General features: G+C 38.1%; 1 protein-coding gene across 32 annotated transcripts in view; it reads left to right on the top strand.

Moving 5' to 3' along the window:
• The window catches only part of Hdac9 (histone deacetylase 9), an 862,183-nt gene that overhangs the window by 694,804 nt on the left and 143,798 nt on the right, over nt 1-23,581 (top strand). For all 32 annotated transcript variants that reach the window (XM_063262499.1, XM_063262495.1, XM_063262482.1 and 29 more), the window contains 4 exon segments: nt 5,507-5,562; nt 5,816-5,903; nt 11,299-11,418; nt 11,737-11,834. In XM_063262499.1, coding sequence (XP_063118569.1) covers nt 5,507-5,562; nt 5,816-5,903; nt 11,299-11,418; nt 11,737-11,834 — 362 coding nt within the window.

Genomic DNA, 23,581 nt, shown 5'->3' with positions numbered 1-23,581 from the left:
CTGCCTAGTTAGAGTCTTTCTGTGGTGAATAGACACCTTTACCAAGGCAACTCTTAGAATGACAACATTTAATTGGGGCTGACTTACAGGTGCAGAGGTTAAGTCCATTATCATCAAGGTAAGAGCATGGCAGCACCCAGGCAGGCATGGTGCAAGAGGAACTGAAAGTTCTATAACTTCATCTGAAGGCCTCTAGGAGAAGACTAGCTCCCATATGGTTAAGAGGAGGGTTTTATTGTCCACTGCCACAGTGGCACAGTTCCTCCACAACAAAGCCACAACTCCTAATAGTGCCACTCCCTGGAACAAACATATTCAAACGACCATATAGACCATGGTAAAGAAGAATATCAGGATAGAAAGGCGGGGCTCAGGAAAGTCCCTGCACTCAGGACATCTAGGAACAAAGAAGATAGAGGAAAGAGTCAGGGATCAGATGCCTTTCAAGTGGCCTACTTTTTCCAGCTAAGCCCTGCCTCCTTTGTTTCTACTGCAGCCCCGAATAGAAATGGTGGCTCTATTTTGGTCCCAAGTATTGCACCCAAGTGCCTGTGAGATATATTTCACATTGAAAACTAACCAAAGGATTTTATTTATCATAAGGCACAAAATATTTCCTGCATTTCTGAGGAAATCTACCCTACAAGGTGACCTCCAAGTAATATGAAACTCCCCATAGCAAGTCTAACTGTGACCTACAAAAAGCTGAAGTGCTAATTTCTGTGGAGAGTAAAGAATTTGATGCCAAGGCCAGACTGGAGGAACAGGCACAGAAGATACAATAGTCTGCCGTCTACTCTGAATGTATTTTTATTCTTTTATTCATTTTTCCTTGATAGATCCAAACCATGGCCTTGCATGTGCTAGGCGCATCCTGTACCACTGAACTTCTCCAGCAAATTTATTTACTGGCCTTTTGCTATGAATCAAATGTCATATCAGATTAGAGATCAAGGTGACAAGCAGAAAGTAGATGGTATAGTTTGTGTAGACATTATGCATATACATCACAATAATCAAAGCCAATCAAAGTAACTAACTCCAGTTATCACTGTAAGTGATACATCAGTAGGAATGGAGATGTCTCAGAAATAGTGCCCACTGGAACTGTAAGACTGTCTTGCTCTGCTTTGCCTAAAGCAAGATTCCACAGGCTGAGTAGCCCAAAGAGCATAGATAGGCCTTCTCTTAGCTCTGAGGTCCTAGAAGCCCAAGTCAGCCAAGGGTTGTAATCCTTGAGTTGAGCTGCCTTCTGCTTCCAAAATGCTGAAAGGGAGAAGAAGTAAGCCAAAGGCTGCAAGAAGCCTTTTTAGACAGGAAGTTAGTCTCCTTTGAAAGGGGGGGAACCCTCATGATGATTTTACCTTAATTTCTGTCTCTTCATTTGGTGATAAAACCTAGGCTCCCTACACATTCACTGCTGACAGGCATCTTGGTCTTCATGAGGGTTCTCTAACAATTGGAGCAGAGGCTGTCTCTGACTCTGTTGTCTGTCTTTGGATCCCTTTCTCCTAACTGGGCTGCCTAGTTGGGCCTCAATGGGAGAGGATGAGCTTAGGCCTACTACAACTGGGTATCCCAGAGTCGAGTGGTACCCAAGAGAGGCTTCTCCTTCTCAGAGAAGAGGGGAGGTAAAGAAGGGGAGAGATTTGTAAGGGTGGGTAGAGGAGGGGGGCAATGTAAATTATATATATATATATATATATATACATATATATATTTAATAGGAGGAGAAAGTTAACAATTGCTCTAATTAAAATTATCCAAGTGGTGAAAAGTAGATAGACAGAGAGGAAAGAGAGCTACAGTCAGCTGTGCCTGGATAGGTGTAGGAGGAAAATGGATAGAAAAGTCAACAGCAAGGGCTGCGGAGAGTAGGTGAACAGATTTATCACTTTTAGAATGAGAAAAATTTATTCTACTTGCATTTCTTTTCTAGGTGAAATCAGAATAACTTCTCAGCCAAAGTTAAAAAGTTAGTAAGGAGTTATTGAAAATTTGAAGAAAAAGAAAAAAAAAGCCAGACTGACTCATGAGAGCCATGGACAGTTGGTTCATTGATAATGGAATGTGCTGTGGTTTCCAGCCGTCCTAAGGAATGTACTTGAGCTGAAGATTATAACTTTAAAGGACAAGCAGACATCTGGCTTTTATGTGTGCTTAGATAGATGCGGGAATAGAGCAGGTGTGAGTTGTATCTTATCAGACTTGTTATTTTGCCTGAGTATGTAAGAAAGGATACAGAATAACATGATTGAAGATGTGCAAAGGACTGAATGTATGATTTTCTTCAGAGATCGTGTGTTGAAAATTTAGCTCCCACTCACTGAGACATAAGTCCGTAATAAAGATTATATGAGGTTCTGAGGGCCTTATCCCAATAGAGCTAGTACCCTATACTGAATGAAAAGAACACCAGAGTTATCTACCATTAGCACCCAGGAGAAAGGCTGTTCGGAGACTGTGGTAAGAAATCACTAAGCAATGACCACAAGAAAGTCCTGCTAGAGCTCAGTCAGGAAGTCTCCAGAACGTTGAAAAATGATTGATATTTTGTTCTAACAGCATGAGTGATTGCATGAGGAAATGACGTGGTCAGGAAGAAAGGACAGGGTGACAGTGTATGGAAAGAAGTAAATGTAACAATGGCCTAAAAATGAAAGCAAGATATGGGGAAACTGAACGTGGTGGCAGATGAATGCTGTGTCGTGAAATTAAATCAGGTCAATGAATTAGAAGTAGGAGGTGGGCTCAAGTTTTGTCTGAAATGATGATGAGGTCATGGGAGATTTTCAAAAAAATTCATGACAGAGATGCTCTCCCTAATGACAGTCTAAAAGGAGGAGAGGAAGTGGAATCAAAATGTATTAATAACATGCATCAGAAAGTGAAGAAAGGAGGATACTGGATAGATAGTTCAAGGTACCAACTCCTACGAAGGCAAAATCCTTAAGGAAGGATTGAGTGTGTGGCTTCTTAGAATGTTGGTGCCCATGTGCAAGGTCCTGCAGCCTAACCCAGTAAAGCAAAATCCTGAAGGAGTGGGCATAAGGATAGAAGCACAAAACCAAGTAATTTTTCAGAGTAAAATCATCAGGAGTGGGGAGTGAACTAAAGTGAAATGGAGAGTCAGGAGAGAGAATTTACCAGCCTCTGACTTGAAGTAATGTGGGCAACATGGTGTTACTGCCCTGCTCAGGAGACTGGGAGATTAGTAAATTATTTTCTGAATAAATAGCTTGAAGTACCCTTAAGCTATCCAAGTGAATCTGTTGAGAAGGTATTGCATGGTTAAGTGGCCCATTTATTCAGTGCTTTCAGAATATTAGCTGACCATTTAGACAGTCAGCAGTTTCTATACTTGAAAATTAAATATGGCCTTTTTTGTAAATCTCCAGACGCGATTAATAAATTTGTTTTGGGGAAAACACCCTTTATTAATCCAAAGAGTTTAGATTCTTTCCAAATGTTCTAGATAGATACAGTAGGGTTACTTTACAGAAAGTTTAAGTCTTTCTTCTACAAGCATCACGCGGATGTGAAACTCCATTACAGCATATAGAAGTGTAAAATATGCTTTATCGTTGGTGGGTCTTTTATTTGATTCATAATATTCAATACATATTGTTTGCTACTGTTTTTTCAAGTTATGTAAACATTACCTTTTTTATAAGACAGTTTTTTAATGAAATTGAAGCAGAATGGTAGTAGTTACTACAGAAAGTTATAAAGCAAAAAGCAGGCCTTGTTCAGATGTTCGGCTCTAAGAAGGTAATTCTGGCAGTGTTCATTGAAAAAGTCTTTGCATGTACACTTTGTCTTCTCACCTTATATTTGCTCCCTTTCATTCAGTGACTTTTATGAGTTTACCGTGATTTTTATGAATTCTCCATCCTATGATTATTTAGCAACCTAGCATGTTTAAATTTCACTGTTTATTATTTTTATTACCCATCACCACCTCTTCTTTCTATAATAAAGGCTGGAGAAACTATAAATGATTTAAGAAAAGGATGAGAAAAAAAGGAAAGGGCAAGAGATACGTGTATCATCATCCCTAGTTTAATTAGTGTGATATTATGTTTCTTCTTAGTCCATTTTCTGCTGCTACAACCAAATATTACAGATTAATGTATAAATAATAAAGGTGATTTGACCATACCAGCATATGGTCATGTCCTCAGTCAATACATGAGGAAAAGTTAAGAGAATACGTCTAACAGCGTTTTCAGCAGCAAGCTGCCCCACCCACTTCTAACCCACTCACTGACTACAGCATGAATCTGTACATGAGGACAGAGACCTCATGACGGGATCACCATGTTAAGGCCCTACTTCATACTAGAGCTGTCCTAAGGATAACATTCCCAGTGCACAGGAAGATACAGGTAAACTATAGCAACTTCTAGTTTGTTTCACAAGTGATTATTATCTGAACTCACAAAAATATATAGTAAATATCCATTGGATATAAATTATTATAACAAAGATCGTATGCAAGAAGATCAAGGGAGAATGACTTTTTGGTACCTCTACGGTTTCAGGTAAAGATTTAAAAAGAAATAATTCTTGAGATATAATAAAATAATTTTAGAAATTTATGGATTGCGTGTTAAGGAAGCATCCTTTTTTTGAGCATGCATCTCAAATCATGCTACAGTGAAAAAGTGGTGTGAACCGTGTGATAAACGATTATTTTTTCAATCGGACAACCCATCGTCTCTGAGCGCGCAGCCTTCAAGGATTTATAGCTCCCAGCCTTTGTGCTGGAGTCTCGTCAGCTCTCTGTGATGCATGCCCACTAACCTGGAGGTTAAGGCATTTCTTGATCATGGATATATCTGACTGCCGCTCAGCTCTGGAATTCTTTATAAAATTCCAGAACTTGGGCTAGAAATTGACTTGGGGAATCCAATAAACTCGCAAACCTTGGACATCATCCAAGCTAAATTTATAGACTGGAAGAAATGTGGGCTTTCCATTGTTCTCCTTTTCACCTTTCCGGGCTTTCTTTTGTGTCTACGTGCATGTGCGAGTGTAAATTTATCATTTTGCTGACACTGGAGTGGAAATAACCACTGAGGGGACCGAGGTCAGGCATTTTCACTTTGGATCTTTCCTGATCTTACCGAACTCTGACCCAAACCTGCACCGAGTGAATTTCTTCTCTCTGTCGGATGTTGATGATAGAAAATAAGAGGTTGCTCTTGCAAATGAATTGCATGCGTCTCACAGCTGAGATGATTGTCCGATAGCCACAGGCAACTCCTGACTCCCTGTTCTTTTTCTGCTCAGTATGGGCCTAGATGAGACAGGATCTGAGTGATGTGATCCTATATTTTGTCACAGTTGATTCTGTGACAGGGTGATAAGGGCAAGGAAACAAGCTTGGGTGTGTCTGAAAGACATCAGACTTCTTTGTGTGTCTGTGACGCTAACCATACAGGCTGTAGTGATCCAAGCAGCATCGTTGTCCTGCTATTGAAAACCTATCTTGTGCTTACAGAATGGGTTTGCTGTTGTGAGGCCCCCAGGCCATCATGCTGAAGAATCTGCAGCCATGTAAGTACCAGGGCCCATTGCCATCTTCAAGTGCCATGGTTCCTGGCAGTCACCTGCCCCATGCATGTTTCTGAAGCCTCTAATTGTTTGCAGATGGACTGAAAACTCTCTCGCGAGGTACTCCCAGAAGCAGATTTATAGCTTCAGAGATCATATAGCAAATTTTTTTTTAAAAAAATGCTCTGAACATTATTTATAATGGTTTTCCTGGATGATTTGCTTTCTTATTTCTCTGTTCTTCTCTATTCCACAGGGGGTTCTGCTTTTTTAATTCAGTCGCAATTACGGCCAAATACTTGAGAGACCAACTAAATATAAGCAAGATATTGATCGTAGATCTGGTATGTATGCCTGGCCAGGGCTGCATTTTCAGAGACTCTAGATAAAAGGGAATAGATGTGTGTTTCTCTGTATGGTTGTCTTGCTTTTAGCACTTGCAAACAACTGAAGGGGTGTGTTTCCTTTGAATGTGGAAACTCATTAAACCCGGGATTGCAGTTCTGAAACCATAAACATTCACGTTTCACTTTCATGGTGTTAACTGCAATTTAATGAGAAGAAGGCGCAGATCGGGGCAACTTTTATGATCCTTAAATGAATTGATACTTCCACAGTTAAATAGCCCAACAGAACCTGAATTTACTTTTCCCTACAGAATATAGACTTTAAATAGTCAGATGTGCTGGAAGGCATGGTGTTGCTTTGGTTACCAATTGGCCACTTCCCCTGGTTAGCAATCGTGTCCCTTGTTGTGCAACACTGGTATTATTAAAACAAGTCAACATGTCATTCTTTGTGAAGAGATCTCAGGCCTCAGATGCCAGTCTGGGATGACTCCCCGCAGGAACCCTGAGTGATTCTAAGTCAGAGGCTATGGGTTCCTCTTTCATTTTAACATGATGCCTTCTTACACAATAGTTAGGATTTGTTTAACAAATGGTTTGTTTAAATGCAGATGACACTTGGCAGCTTGTCCAAAATGTATTCAAGAATAATGAGCTGGAGATCTGCCCCATACAAAAAGGAGCAGCCCGGGAGAGGGCGAGGGAAAGCCAATGGTGATTTATGAGGCTCCTTTTCAGTTTTCCTGCACTTTACCAGGAGGTGTAATAGGTTGTCTGACGAAGTATAGACAGGAAATGAACCCTGGCATCCACGCCGAACCTGCTGCATCTGTACTTAATTAATTTTTGCAGGTGATAAAAGATTTAAAGGCAAAATATGCTAGAGGTTTTTTTTTTTTTGAAGTGCAAGGCTTAATAGTTTAAATCTTGCTCATATCTGCACTCATAATTAAATCTTATTGGAAGTCATGGCATCGGTCTCCAGCCCTTAGATTTAGTTAAGTGGGTGCCCACAGAGGGTGGAGCGCCTACTAACGAAGTCATGTAAAGAAATGTTTAAATGAAAATGAAGCATTGAGAAAGTGGAGCACTGGCCAGCACTTCTCCGGCTTGATTAGGACAACTGTCTCTGTTGTACCTTTGGTGCAAGCACTTGTGTGTGGAAAATATTGAATTCCAGTTTTCTGTGTGTTTTCTAAACACGCTCAATGTAGGTCACAGTTCACTATTAAATCGGCTGTATTCAAGGCTAGAATATAACAATGCCGAGTTCTTGCAATGTTGCATAATTAAAGACACCCGTACCTATTCTCTCATACACATTCAAAGTAAAAATTTAAGTAATTAATAGTCTTGCATGAATTTTAATGTACTATAATAAAAACTGTGTGTTCTTGTAGTTTTACAAGTACTTGGCTAGCGATAGAAGCCCAAAGTTTCGAAGAAGAGGTGTCAAATGTAGATCCAAGAATTTTGGAGGCGGGCAAAGTGATTGGCTAGCTGTTCACTTCCTTCTTAAGAGTCACGGGCGCGTCTACTGCATAGATACTGAGCTGTACAGTCTTTAGGTCTGACTGTAGAGAAAATCTGACATGATCTGTAAACTGATTGTCCTGGTGGCTCTAAGAGGTCAGTCTTCTGTAAGTTGCTAGGCTTTGAGTGTGACTTTACTCTGCCACCCAGTCCATAAAGGATACCCATTCCCCAGTGGCTCCAACAGATGAGAAGTTTTTGTTTCAGATCCTCGCAGTGTATGAAGTCCTGACCAAAGGGTGGCCTCCGAGGTCACAGCAGCCCACACATTTCTTACTTTCCAGTCTTCCAAGCTCTGCAGCTGCAGGGTACTTTGAGGAAATCCCTGTTTCTTCCAGATGCTGAGAAGGAAGTTTTGAAGTGCCACAAGACGCTGAGACACCCATTGTCCTTGACCAATAGGGTCTGCTCTCCAAGTTACAGAGATGAAAGGTCTTCAGTGGGAAAACACCTTCCTCCCTTCAGATCCCTTAGCCACACAGGTTCCAGGGCTCTTAACAAGCAGCGTCACCCCATCATCTAATTGCTACTTTTTACATCCAAGTAAATACAAAGCCAGAGGTGCAACTCAGCTTCCGTCTGGGACGAGCCTAATCCAGATGTGCTTTGCACGTTAGGCAGGTGTGATCCCAGTCTTGTGTGAAGTCTGCTTACTTCCTTCTCCCTCCGACGTGCACCTCGGTTTGAAGAGTGTGGAGGAGGTGTGCTTGTTTTTCCACTTCCAAGAGCACAGCATTGTGTTCTGGGTAGAAGCATGTTCCTGAAGAAGGCTTTTCTGCCTGAGTGATAGAAACTTTAGGTAATGTGACCTAGAAGGAAGAAAACAAATATCTTTAAGTTTCGTCTTGTTATTTTCTTTATAGCAAGAAGGTTATTTCAAATGTCCTTATATTTAAGGAAATTCCATTGCTGATCAAAAACATTTAGACCTTTGTCTCCACGTAATAAATAATTATAAGGGATGGTATTAACTAGAAGAATACATGATTTATTCACAGCCATTTTTAGATAAGAATTAAAATATAGATGTTTTAAATTTTTATAATTAAACTGTTTTATAGTCTATGTTTTAACTAGAAAAGTATTGATATGCATTTTTCCCACAGTTCTAAGTTTATCTTAGATGCAAGATCTATTTTAAGGCTGTGATGATTCTTTTTATTTTTATGGTAATTTCCCATAGGCACAAAAAAAGTTTCATATCTTTTTTTTTTTTTTTGGTTCTTTTTTTCGGAGCTGGGGACCGAACCCAGGGCCTTGTGCTTGCTAGGCAAGCGCTCTACCACTGAGCTAAATCCCCAACCCCAAAAGTTTCATATCTTAGTCTAATATATATTTGTTGTTATGGAGAAGCAAGCTCATATACCTTAAGCAGTCAGTAGTTTGAACATTGCATGCCAAGAACAATGGAATAAATAACAAATGGTACTAACGGTACACTATTACCTGTTGCCCAAAACAGACTATGTGTATTCATATTCTCTGTAAGTACTTGGCAAGTAAATACAGAATCTAACATTACTTAAGGATTAGGATGGATTTCTGTGTTTTAATAAATACTGTCTGCCTGACTTATTTCTTCATTTGCTGTGGACTAGACATATTTTCTACAATGTGTCCAACGGACATAGAGCTCAATTATTTTTGAAGAGCAGATGATTTTATATCAGGGATGAAGTATCTATTTTTATTCTCCATTGTTCAAAAATAAACTTATCCATTGTCATTGGAGAAATAACAGTAGTCAAAGTAATGATTTTCTTTTTCTGCTTTTCCAAATCTGGGCTCGTTTATATCCAAACAACCCTGACCATTGCTAAGGAAGGGTTGCAGAAATGTCTCTCTATGGTTGTGTTTTGTTAAGTGTTCTTTTATTTTGATTTGTTCTTTTAAACTTATTCTAGATATCTAATAGCTAGCACAAAATATGTTGAGGTTTAAATTGATTCATTTTTGTTTACCTAAAGAAAAATATTTTACTATATTTTCTTTTATTTTGAAGATTCAGAAACCCATGAATTAATATATTATCAGTAAGTTATATATTTTTTCTGGCATTTGTCTTTAGCTAGGACAAATTTCTGAGATGACTCTTATCTGCCTGAGTTATGGTATGATTCTCTAATTATATTGGGCAGTGTGTGCCATTCAAAGGAAGGAGGGAATTACCGTATGTATCTGCCACAAGGCGGGATGGCAAGCTCAGCGAAGGGTTTTAGCAGTCACTGTAATGAGGCTTTGGAAATGTCCACTGAAATTGGGGGCTGGAGATTGGAGAAGAAAAGGATTCTGTCGGCTTCAAGGAGGATAGTCACTTTCCCAAAAAATTCCCCTAAGACTTTGCTAAAAGGATCAGAAAGATAAGAATACAACTTAACAGCATTTGTAGTAATAAATGGATTGAAGAACCAATTAACATTGTACTACCTATAGCTTCTGAGTTAATTATAGAAACTATTTGAGCATCAGTTGTCTTATTTTTTAGAATAGAGCTATCATATACATATTTAAGTAATTAGTGCAAGTTGTTTAATATTGTGCTCACTTAACAATGGTGGGAATCATTGTTGAAAACTATAAAACTTACCAATATAAAATAAAGTCCAATGCATTTAAATAGTTACAAAGTACCAAAGATATTACAACTATGTAAATAAATAGTGTAAAATTGTCCCTGAATAAAATGCATAGATCAATGTTCAATGCCTGTCTGTATCTTTTCTTCAGACAATCTTAATGCAGTAACTGAAGTTCTTAGCATCTGAGGTTTTTAATGAGGATATTTTAAAAATGTCACTCTCTCTATTATTTCCATTAGTTATGTCAATTCTGACATGTATCTATATCAAAATACAACTATCAAGTTTTGGATTATTATCATCTACAAATGTCCAATAAAATATTTATTCACTCATTGAAAATAAGATTTTTTTTGAGTAGGCAGCCGGAGAAATGTGGGAAAGCCAGAAATATGAAGGAGGAGGCTGGGATACGAGCCATGATACAATCAGTATCAGTGAGACAGATTGGACTAGATTGCATAAATCCTTGTGCCATCTTCCTGCTTTGGCCCAAAGCATTTAACAGCTAATGAGCTCATGCCCCTGTTTATTCTACTCTTGCTGTCATGATTCTAGCAAAATGTAGTATGAAGTCCTTTTCCCATCTGGCATCTTTTTTGAAGTGGCTCTAACTGCTGAGGGATTGCTAACTGAATCGAGTGCTTCAAGAGAGCCAATTTATTCAGCTGGTTGCAAAGCCTTTGACCTTAATGGTGGGACTTGGCAAATCAAGGCATACACGTATGGTTTAGTGTTCTATCAAGAATTGTGAAAATGCTCTGTAAGCCACAGATCCTCCTGAAAAAGACTAGTTTGCAGTTTAAACATTAGTCTTTTTTCCTTCCAGAGGCCAATGAGGCTAGTTAATTAAGCCTGAGGGGTTATGAACTGTTGGCAGTTAATAAGTCATAAAATTCCTCCATAAAACAGGATGCAAGATTCCATCACTGAAGCAAAGAGTACAAAGCGCCGGTGTATAAATATCTAATTGTACCGAAGGACTGGGCTTTCTCAGTGACTGCTCATCTGGAGTCTCCAGGGCATGCTCGCTGTGGTTTCCTGATTTTTAGAAGCCAGTTTAAAAAAAAAAAATGAAAGCATTAAAGGGTAATTTGCCTGAAAGTTCAGGAAGTAAAGGGGGTGGTGTAGAAGTAGCCTAAAAGGGAGAAAGAGAAAGACAGGGTGAGAAGACAGAAAATGAGAAGGGTGGGGTAGGAAGAGAGGGAACCAGAAATCACGAGAGCTGTCTCCAGAGTCAGATGTGACGGTATTTGTCATCTGTTTTCTTTTCCCTGTAGGATGTTCACCATGGAAACGGTACACAGCAGGCCTTTTATGCTGACCCCAGCATCCTGTACATTTCACTCCATCGCTATGATGAAGGGAACTTTTTCCCTGGCAGTGGCGCCCCGAATGAGGTTCGGTTTATTTCTTTAGAGCCCTGCTTTTACTTGTATCTCGCAGGTAATTGCATTGCGTGATTACCCCTAATTTTCTTGTCCTTTGCTGGTGTTTTAAATTACACCAGATTACCCGCTCGTCCCACAGGACCAAGAACCAGCACAGAACAAGTGCATAACCCAGAGCACTGGTTGTCAAGTGGAGTTGGGTTGATTTGAAGCTGTGTTTGATGTTTACTTCAAGAGCTCTCTTGTGCTTGTCCCCCACCCCTCCTTTTGTTTCTTTCCTTTCCTCCTGTCCTCCTAACCCACAGTGGTGTGTTTTTCTCTCCCCAGGTTGGAGTAGGTCTGGGAGAAGGCTACAATGTAAACATTGCCTGGACAGGCGGCCTTGACCCCCCTATGGGAGATGTTGAGTACCTTGAAGCATTCAGGTTGGTACTTCTTTCTCTCTGAAAGTGTCACCTTAGAAAACACAAAATGTGAAAGAGAAATGTGAATTTCTAGCGTAAAGAATCACTACAAAGCCATGTGAAGATGCTTGTAAGAAAATAAGGGTTATCAAGACCTAGTTTCGTTTACACATTTGGCCAGACCAGTTTTGTTTACACAAGTATATTTAGCCAGTCACCAAAGCTTGCTTCCCCTCCACTCCAAAAGGGGAAAATTTACTATCAGTTTACTTTGTCTGGAGACTTCTGCCCATTATAATAGGTGTGATGTAAAATAGACATTTACACAGTAAATGCTCAGAGAAGACCTTTAGTGCCTGTGGAGCTTTGTAGAGCAAGAATTTCCCAAACAAAGATCTCTTTGGATTTCTCAGATCATTGCATGGACCTGGGATATTCCACCTGATAGCAAAAGACTTTTGCATATTACCTTCTCTTGAAAAAAATATTAGCCCGTTGTTTGTTTTCAGCTTGTCTGGAGGTAAATTCTGTCACTTGTGTTTTTAACTAAGCAAAGAACCTTAACAATTAATTCAAACAAGAAAAACAAGAAATTAAAATCTTGTGTTCTGACTCTATATTAAGGTTTGTTTCTCTGTCTCTGTCTCTCTGCCTGCCCTCACTTTCCCTTCTGTGATGTTTTAAAAGGAACATTTCTTTTCTAGAACATACATACATACATACATACATACATACATACATACATACATACAAACGAGGATTTTGTAAAGATCTGTTTAAGGAGAAATCTCACTTTATCTCCATGTGAGCCTCCACTCTCCGGTTTCCAGGAGATTTAACCCACCGGTGATGCATAACTTCCTACATCTTTTGTGGAGTTAAAAGCAAAAACATAACAACTTCATGAAAATAATGAATATGAGAGTCATTTGTAGTTTTGAAATGTACCAATTATAAACCCTGGAGAAGAGAGGTCATCTACAGTGTATCTGAGCAAAGCAGAACTACGGGGAAGTTTCAGTAAGTATGAGTCTGCTGAGTTCCCAGTATTCTCTGTGTCATGTGTTCCTCACTATCTTACTGAATAGAAGGTCACGTCTCATTAGGTAAGAGGTCCACAGAACTGATACACAAGTAGTTACTATGGAATAACAACGCTTGGTTTGGTATCTGAGATACAAAGGAAAATTCTACCGACATTTTAGATGTATATTCTGGAAGAGGTATCCACAATACATAGAGGAACAAAAGCAGAAACAATTTTATATACTGTAAGCATGGACTGTATCTGAAGAAATCCTGCTTTACTTAGCAGCAAGCTTAAAAATTATTATTTTAAAAGTAACATCTTGGCTGGTCCGAAGGTAGTGAGTTATCTCAATTGATTGTTCACAAAAGTAACATCTTGAAGGAGCTCTAAGGTCTTTCTGGATGTTAATTTTATTAACATAAAACACACATAAAGTGAATGTGCTTTCATGGCACCTTAAATTATCAGCACAATGTAGAAGTGAATCTCGGCATGAGCAGTGGTGAGTGACAATTTATACTCACATGAAAAAGTAAATGGTAGATGAGTTTCCTTTGAACATAGTTTCATTTAATAATATACAAACGGATACTAAGTGTGCTTTATTATTCTGTGGTTGAAACAGTAAATGAACCAGGAAAGGTGCTTTGTGTTGGCTGGTTGTAGACAAGTTATATTAGCAAGCTGATATAAACTCCTGAGTCCATTCAGTGTTCTTATATATTACTATATGAATTAAAATTGGAGCATGTGATTTTCATAGTTATTTAAGAACTAGATTTTAAACTATAATAATCCCATTAGTTGATAATTCATGGCTATTATTTTAATGTTTATGCTTGTAAATACTTGTGAATTTGTAATGAATGAACCAAGGCAGTAAGCAATTCATTCAAAAAGTATTTCCTGAATGCACTGTATGCAAAGGACTGTGGTGATCAAAATATAGGACTTTCTTGCTTTCAGGCAGGGACGTTCTTAAAGAAGTGATGTATAACAATTCTAGAGCCCACATGGCTTAGACAGAGTGCTCCAACACTTCCTAAAAGATCAGGTAAATGTGTAAGCTATTGCTCAGTCTGTAGAAGTTTGCTGGGGACAAAGGGACTAGCCTGTGTGGGGATGAAGGTAGATCATGAGATGCTCTGTCATTGTTACCTCAAAGGCAGGGAGGGACCTCGCTCAGTAAAAGGACAATAATTCATACTCTTAGACCCAACTCTGTGTGTTTGTTTGGCTGTCCATGGTCATTTTGAATGAGAATGGCCTCGGTTGGCACAAGTGTTTGAATACTTGTCATTCAGTTAGTGTCTATTTGAGGAGGATTACGAGGTAAAACCTTTCAGGAGGAGGTTTGACATTTTAGGTGAGAAGTTTCAAAGGAATCACCGTTTTGAGTTAGCTCTCTTGGCCTCTCACGTGCGGATCAATATGTGAACTGTCAGTTGTTCCGGCCACATTTCTTCTCGGCCATCATGATCTCTAACCCTCTGAAACTGTAGATTCCAATAAACTCTAAGTTACCCAGGTCATGACATTTTACCACAGAAATAGAAGAGTAGCTAAAACCGAAGTTGGTAAGGGTTGCTGTTACAGACATGACCTTGTAGTGTTCTAGATGAAAGCGAACGACTGTGATAGTTCAGACTAGAAAAGCAGTTAGATGCTGTAAGCAAGGACTATTAAGTCAGCCTATCCGGAGCCTTGAAGACGAAGACGAGATCATTTAGACTGTGGAGGCCCTGCTCAAGGAACTTTAGGAGGAAGTAAAGATTTCAACAGCTGCTTGCCTAGAGGGCTAAGAACGTGACTACTCTGCCCTGTCCTAAGAATTTGCCTGGTGTTAGATTAAAAAGCAAGGAATTCACTTCTTTGGCAGAGATTTCAAGACAACCTTATATTGACTCTGTCATATCAGTAGTCACTCATATGTACATCTACAACCTAAATGAACAAATGGGACAAAAAGAAACACCGAATGAACAGTTTGAAGAGAGAAAAAAGAGAATTAGGAGATTTAATGTTGGATCCAAGACTTGTGTCAAAAGCAATGAGATTAAGGAGAAGTCTTATACAAAAATGGAATAGAGGGAGGTGTGGGTGTCCTTGGGGGCAAGAGGCCACCCAGCTAAGCTTTCAACTTGTGAAAGAAAAAGGCTGAAGAAATTGTTTGCTCCTCAAAAGCTACAGCAAAGAAAATCGTTTACAAATGTGAGTCAAGTCAGCTCCATCTTAAGTTAGCAGACCAACTTGGCAGCATCCTCTGTGTGGTTCTGGCTTTAGAGTCATGAAGGATACACTAGTCGTAGAGTCTACCCCTACTGTTTAGGAGCCTCTGAGGCCTGGTAGTATGTTGCAGAGCAGTCCTTGCAGCTCTGAGAGAACAAAAGGCCCTAAGATATCATTACAGGAAACTTGGAAAGGGGATCCTGGGATGTACTGAAGACTCCAAGAAGATGGAGATGTCAGGGTCATGTGAGATCTGCTAACCAGAGCAGAACACAAATAGTAAAAGTAGCCCAAAAGAGAGAGGTATGTTTTAGGCAGCAAAAATGGAAAGACAGAGTGTTCTTAGCCCTTTCACAATGGACATGGAGCTACAGGATCTGATGTTTGCTTTGCATTTTGCTCTTCCTTTCGTGTTGCATTTCCTCACTGGGCCCCTATTCTTCCCTTTGAAAGGATAATGTATACTATGTGCCATTGTATGTTGGAGGTATGTTATTTACTCTCTTCAGTGTACAAGGAATAACCAGAAATTGCCTTGAGTGTGAGAAGAGACTTTGTACTTTGAGTTTCAAACATGTTTGTGATTGAAGACTATGAAGATTTGAACTTGGACTAGATACATATTTCATTGTGATATGGCCATAGGTCTATGCAAGCCAGGGAATGGAATGTGGATGTTTGACTGAGAATGGCTTCTATAAGCTCATATGTATGTTGCAACACTTGGTATCTGGTGGTTGTCTATATGGGGAGGATTAGGAGGTGTGCCCTTGCTAGAGGAAGTATGCTAGAGGAAGGGATGGGTTTGGAGGTTTTAAAAGACTCATTAGTTCTTTTGTTCTCCTACTTGAGGATCAATACATGGGCGCTACCACCATGCATGTTGTATCATTTTGGACTCTTTTACAAGTTGTCTTGGTTATAGCCATTAATCAGCACAAAAAAAGTAACTAGACACTGTCTGTCTGTCTATCTATCTATCTACCTATTGATCTCTCTATATCAATCAATCATCTATCACTATACATTGGAATACAAAACTTGGCATTTAATCAGATAGACTCCAGAAATAATATTGTGTATGTATGCTACATATATGTGTAATGATAACTATTACATGTACACAATGTTATTATATATAGTATAACTAATACAGCAGTTATTAGTATTACATGTATATGTGGCATACATGTATCTGCATGTTTATATGTTTGTGGGTGTAACTGTATGTATGTGTGCTATGTGTTAAGGCCAGAGGTTGACTGACAACAGGTATCTTGCTCATGGGACTCTCTACTCTACTTACTGAAACAGGGCGTTTTGCTAAACCGGTAACTTACAGATCATGTCATTTTGCTCTAAGGATGACCTGTGTCTACCTCCTTAGTGATAGGGTTCCAGGAGGTCCACCATGCTTACTTGACTTTTACATAAGATTTGAATTCTGGCCTCCATTGATCTGCTGACGCATCTCCTCAGTCTTATGATTACGTTTGAGTGTAGCATTGCCATCTAAGTATATTGCTGTCCTTTTCAAATGTTCCTTACAGGCTCGTTTGTTAAAGATGTGGTCCCACACTAGGGGTGCTATTGGAATGATGGTAGAACTTTGGGAGATAGGTAGGGTCCGTGATAGGTGGTTTCCCCCGGCATTTAGGTGGAAATGTTTCTGGTGTCAATGTTTGGGTGTAATGGTGGAGGTAGAGAAACGTGTAAACAGTGTATTTTCTCTTCCTTAATTGTTTATTGTTTCTTGGCTGTGATAAGTATCTTGCAGGGAAAGCCTCAGTGAACATATTCATAGTGATATGATGGTCTGTATGAACATTTACATGTATTTTACTCTATGGTTTCTGTTATGCTCTTTCTCTAGGACAAGATGAAAACTCTACATAGACAAGCACTCCCATGCTTGTTGTGTATTTCATTTTAAAAATGAAATAGCTGCATTGGTGCAGATGATTTGGTATTTGTGACAAGCAGTTATCATTCATTTCTGAAGAATAAAGCTATCAGTTTTCAGGAGTGTTTTTAGGAAACTTTTAGTACTATTAACTATAATTTGTGTTAAACGAAGATATATTTCCAAGGTTACCATTTATGGGCCAATTATGACTATTTACAATGAAGTCTTATATGCCAGGTCCTGGATTAGAAACCTTAGAAGAATTAGGGCTAAGAAGCTGAGTGTTGGTAGTGCACATCTTTGATCTCAGCAATCAGGAAGCAGAAGCAGGTGGATTTCTGTGAGTTTGAGGACAGCATGGTCTATAGAGTGAGTTTCAGGACAGCCAGAGCTACACAGAGAAACCATATCTCAAAACAACAAACAAACAAACAAAACAAAACAACAACAACAAAAATTAGAGCTCATTAAAATTCTGGGTGTAAATCCCAGTACTGCTAACTGGAAGAGCTACGATTTCTACTTAGATCTTTGCTCTACCCACTAAGCCTTTTTGTCTTACCACATTGCTACTCTCTTATGTTCTAAGATACCAAGGAGTGATAAAGTAACAGCAAATGTTTCCAACATGCAAGACTTTAGGAGCCCTCTGCCACAAAGCCCACCTAGAAATCTTGACTGTGTAGCAGAGTTCAACCATGATGCTGGTTGACTGAGTCAGAGACAAGGAGAATCAGAAGACTCAGGTTATAATGAGCCTAGAGAAGTTTGAAAATGCTACCTATAACTCTGAACATTCATTCACTTATTCAGAGAATGCCAAATGTCTTCTTTTTCCTCAAAAGCTATCAGGGTGCCTACTAAACACTGATCAATCAAATCATTTAAGCAATGATCTATGATCCTAATTTTTTCACAGTGCCTTATAAGCACCAATGCTGTTATTTTTTTAAATGTCTAATCCTTTATGAGTGATTATTATTCAACTGATTAATTTATATACTATAATTGCTATAGTTTGTTTTTAGTGGGCTAATTCAGTCTATATGTTACACTTGAGAAAAATAACTACACATAGTTTCCATCCATGTAACAATTGTCAGTGCAAAAGGAAGATACTGGCAAAAATCTTGAAATCTTGCCTATTTTAATTAACAAATGAATGACAATTCTTGTGTAGCCTGCTTATAATTTTTATTTTTGAAATTATAATATACTTGCATTATCTTTCTGTAACTTTCTTTCCTCCAAACCCTCTCATACATCCTTCTCCACTCTCAATCTCATAGCCTCTTTTTTCATTAACTGTTATATGCACATTTATATGGTTGTATGCGTGTGTATTTTATGTGTATATGTGTTTTTAAATATAGTAATCTTAGTCTGTATTCTGCTACTCATATATGTATTTTCAGGGTTAACCATTTGGTATTGGATAGGCAACTGGTGTGCCTTTTCCTGTATTTCTTGGCTGCCTATTGTGTAGGGTTTAGGTCTCATGAGCTTTCTCCATCTATTTCGGTATGTCCCTTAGCATGATCCTTGTTAAACACATGTTTGAGCATTAATGTTAGTGAGACTATGGATGTGGCTTCTAACACTACTAGAAGACACTTTCTCACAGAAAATTCCCTTTTCCTATGCCTCTTAAAATCTTTCTGCCCCCTCTTTTGAAATATTCCCTGAGCCCTAGGTGAGGAGATGTTTTGTAGATCTATCTATCAGGACTGGACTCTACAGCTCTGCGATTTGATTGGCTGTGGTTATCTGCTCTGGTCTCCTCCATCTGTAGCAAAGAGAAGTTTCCTTCATGTATGTGTATAATGAAAAACATTTAGAACATAGTTTGTGATTGTGCTGGTTTAGCAGAGTCCTGGCTCTAGGTCTTCTTCAACATACATGACTTCCTTTGCCCGGTGTACTTGGCTATGTTTTCATTACTAGTCATGGTTTCCATCTTTTTGAGCAGGTCCTAAGTCCAATCAGAGAGTGGATGGTTGCTGCCAAGATATGTGTGCCACTACTCTACCATTAGGTTAGCATGCCTTGGTGGTCAGTGATGTAGTTCATAGGCATCATATTTGGGTAGCACTGTTGGTTGCCTCCCTGCTTGGAAACTTGCATGGTGACTTCTCATAATAAGAAAGTCCTCAGGGAGAGGGTATTCCAGTCAGTTCCACCTCAGAGGCCTCTTGGTTCTCTTTCTGAAGTGCTTGGTATCTTCAGCTCTAGGGACTTACCACCTACCTCAGAATCAACCAAGTGCAATAAGAATAGACTGTATATTTTGGACGCTCCTTGGACATCATTGACCAACAGCTTGAAAGAGGACTTTTCATGTCTGGTATTAAGTTTCTGTTAGGTAGTTTTCGGCTCATGGAGAAAACATTGTTGGCCCCAAGGAGAAAAGTCCATTTAAAAGTGTGTGTGTGTGTGTGTGTGTGTGTGTGTGTGTGTGTGTGTGTGTGTGCATGCACACATGCGTGTTCATGTTAAAGATTTTTTAATTGCATGATTAATTGCATGTTTTTTCATACATCCTTGTTGTTGTTTTACCTTCCTTTTGTATTCACCTCCATCTCTCCTTCTCTGTGGTCCATGGACTAAATGACAAACATTTAGAACATATTTTGGGAGTGTACAATATTTGAAAGCAACTTTACAGACCATTTTCAGAGATTCTTTTCTTGTTTTATTCTCCAAACAGTATAGTATGTATATAATTTATATTATTTTAGGTATTATAAGTAATTCAAGAGTAATTTAAGGAACATACATTGGAGCTAGAGATAGGATCTTGGGGAGTTCTGTCTATCATATAAACCCCACAGTTAGTCCCTGCCACAATAAAATTCATTAATTGATTAATTTAAAGTATATAGGTTTTACAAAAATATCACACCATTTTATTTTTTGTAAGTGTTTAAAAGAAGCTTTCATTTATTTTTTAAAATGTGCGTTACAGGGAACAAAACACAAGAGGGCAAGGACAAAGTCACCCAGTCACAAGCAGCTCAGCTCAGTGTGTCATTCTAGGTCCTGCAAGTGTACATACATTTAGGTAATTGAGATTATATTGTATGTATCATGCTTTCCCCACATTGTGAATATTCAGTAACTAAAAAACCCTATGCTACACAAGGATAACCAAGAATACACCATGCCATCTCAATCTGTCAGACAATATTGTAATCCCACACCATTTTATAAAATCAGTATATGGGATGTAAGTACCTGCAAATTTTAGTTTCTACAGGGATCCAGCACCTACAGATGAGTGAAATCGATGCCAGCTCTTGAAATGTGAGCCCCTTTGGCATATGCTAAGGACATAACTGAGCAAGGGTCTCAGAGTCGTCCATCTGCTTTGTATAAACATATCTTAATTTTAAGAACTAATCAACAAGTTGTATTATTCATATTGTTTTCATGTTAAATTCACATTATATCATGAAAGTTGCTACTTTGAGGAGTATTTCCTATCAATAGGACTTTCCTATGCATTATATTCCGTACCGACTTTGATGAGTATTTGCCATCAATGAGACATTCCAAAAGACAAATGTCTGTAACATGAACTGTACAGAGAAAGTCATCTCAAAGCAAATCCAATTCAGAATAATTAGATTTGACTGAGGCTTTTCAGCATGTTGAGAGTGAGATTTAAGAGTCATCTTTTCTAGGGAATAAAAATTTGTCTCATAAACCTTGATAGTATTATTATAAACACCACTTTCCCCCATTTCATGACTTATGAAGTGACTGGTCCATAAAAAATTGTTATGTTATAGATTTTACTAAATACTTTTGGCCATATAACCAGCTAAAGATGTTATAAGGGCAGGTTCTTGCTTCTTAGTTAAACCTGTCAAGACGCTGGAGGATATGAGAATAGTTCTATCGCCCTCTGACTCTTTCTTATGTTTTCAGTACATAACTATTTGCTTACTTTACAAACAAGTTTAAGATTTACTATTGCAAAACTGCAGTAAACATTATGACCAGGTCTATTCTCAGCTCATCCTTCTAACTTTCAATGCTGTCTCTGAAGCAAGGCCTTCAAAAAAGAAGTAATGTCTACACACAGTTCCTTCACTGGTCGTGAGAATGGAATAGGGTTTTACTGTCATACTCTTAGCACACATGATCATTTGACAGCTAATAAATAGTGGTTGGCCTAGCGTGTATGTTCTTACCACAGATCAACAGCAGATCATTTTGAGCAAGACACAAGCTAGTACATCTTATTGTTTCTCATTGTTGTTCTATCAAACTCTTCATCATTTTATAATTCACTTTAGGAGACTATTTCTAGAGTTTCTTGTTGTGTTCGCAGACTCAAGAAAAGGTTACTTTCTTCTGAGAAATTAAATAAGACAATAAGTTAATGCTTAAACGCTGTTTCCCCACTTTGGTAAGGACAACTAAGTAAATATTGTTCTAGGGATATTGTTCTTATTTTAATATAATTTAATGTTAAATTGAATAGAAAGCAATACCAGTGGGACAAGAATATAGTGATAATAATAGCTATATAGAGCATGCACTGAGGTTATAATGTTTGGCAGATGTTTGTTTTCAAAATCCTTGGGACTTCTTAAAATGCTATTGTTTTCCAAGTGAAAATACCAAACCTGTTAAGTGGATCTAGGTTTCTTGATGTCACACGGCTTAAAAATAATGATCAGCACTTTGCTGACAGGGCTGTGAGGCATCGCTTTTGAGACTATACTTATCAGCCCCAAGTGATAAACTGGGATTTCTGATTAAAGCACAGGTGACAAAATGATACTATAGTGAGGTTTCACTTCCAAATTCTTGGGCACCTAAGGTAACGAGAGTAATAATTTAAATCTGGAAAGTACCACTTAGAGCTTTACTTCATCTGTTTCATATATCTCTATGATATAGTAAGTTTTCTTTGATATAGTAAGAGAGTCTATCAAATCAAGCCAAACCCCTATGACCTACATCCTTTCTGCTCACAAGGCTTTTATTTACAGTAGGTTATTTTTGTTGTTTTTATGAAAAGAAACATGTTCTCACACAACTAGATTATTTTTAATAATAGGCATGTCCCAAGACCTAAAACAAGCTACGCTGTAGGAGAATATAGGATGATAGATGCACTTTTAGATCCCATTTTTGAAAGAAAAAAAAGATTTGTTGTCATTTGAAGATCACTCTCAATACTTTCAAATGATTTGGGGATTTTATTTTGTTTATGATAGCTGTGGTTGATGCAGCCCAGTCTTGGAATGGATTCTCCATCATCAGTCGCAAATAAATACATTATGCTTCTGATAGTGTGTTCTTTCTCAAGGATGACCAAGACATTTTAGGAATGAGGATAAAATTTCAAGAAACAATTTGCCAATATGAAATACTGAACATATCAAGTTGGCCTTGCTACCTTCTTTCCCAGGCTATTTATCATAGCTTACAAATCAAGCCCACATTTTCTCTTTCTGAAAGACTCGGATAATAAATACGATGTGGGGCTCAAATCTGAACTTGTCAATCAATCCTGGGAACAAAGCAGTAATGACTTTCATCTATTAATACTTTACTTCAGTAGAAAGCACTGTGTATAAATTTATGACTGTTGCAAGCCACAGTTTTAATCATTGTCCATATTCTGCTATCTGTATTCATAATGTTGAGATATTTCAAGAAATTTGATCAAAACCGGTCACAAAATATTCCAGAAGAATAAATTTTAGAAAGTTGTCGGCTCTATCTGCTCCTTTGCTCTGGGAATAAATGTAAGAGCATTTTCTCTCTCATCTGTGCAACATATTGTACCAATTTTCATCAAAAAATTACAATTTCTATAGGTGTGTGTCTCTTGATACCCTTAGAATTTCTGCTCTTTGACCCTGAGAGAAAATTGATCTTATGCACACCTGTCTTCCTCTGGAAGCTTGCAAACTTGATTTTGAGCCGAGCATCAAAGAGATATGATATTATTAGACAGTATGGGGCTCAAGTTAACAGAGATCAGAAAATATCTTGATGTCCTGAAGTTGGAAATGAATGGTGTGTTTAGTGGACAACTTCTTGAAGGAATTCAAATGCTATAATTCACATGTATTTTAAAGGGTCAGATAAACTATTAAAAATTAGAGAAAATATTTTTCTTTGCCCTAAATGAGTTCTAAAGCCTAAAATTTCCAGGAATTTGTACAATAATTAAACAATTTTCCAAGTAATAGAGGTAGTTAAAAGAATGGCTATAGTTAACTACCATGTTTCTTTAACAGTTTGTTTGTTTGTTTGTTTATTTATTTATTTATTTATTTATATTTTTTTGCCTAAGACAGGTCAGGTGTGTGCTAAACAGTGATCTGTTTTCATTTTTAAGATGAAAAACTAACTTACAAAACTCTCATCTTGTATAAAATTCTCCCAATGTATATGAAGATCCCTGAGACACCAAGACTAGAAATCCAGTCTACAAAATATTATTGTGATGGTCTTCTAGGCTAGAAATAACAGATCCATTGGACTGACAGATTAAATAATTTTACTGTTATACAGTATCTGTGATATAACCAGAAGGAAAGATTAATATATTTAGAAATTATGAGTTTTCACTGTTGT

This window comes from Rattus norvegicus, chromosome 6 (genome assembly GCF_036323735.1).
Source record: "Rattus norvegicus strain BN/NHsdMcwi chromosome 6, GRCr8, whole genome shotgun sequence".
Lineage (NCBI taxonomy): Eukaryota > Metazoa > Chordata > Mammalia > Rodentia > Muridae > Rattus > Rattus norvegicus.
The sequence above is the reverse complement of the archived record's forward strand: the minus strand, read 5'-3'. Positions and strand labels throughout refer to the sequence as shown.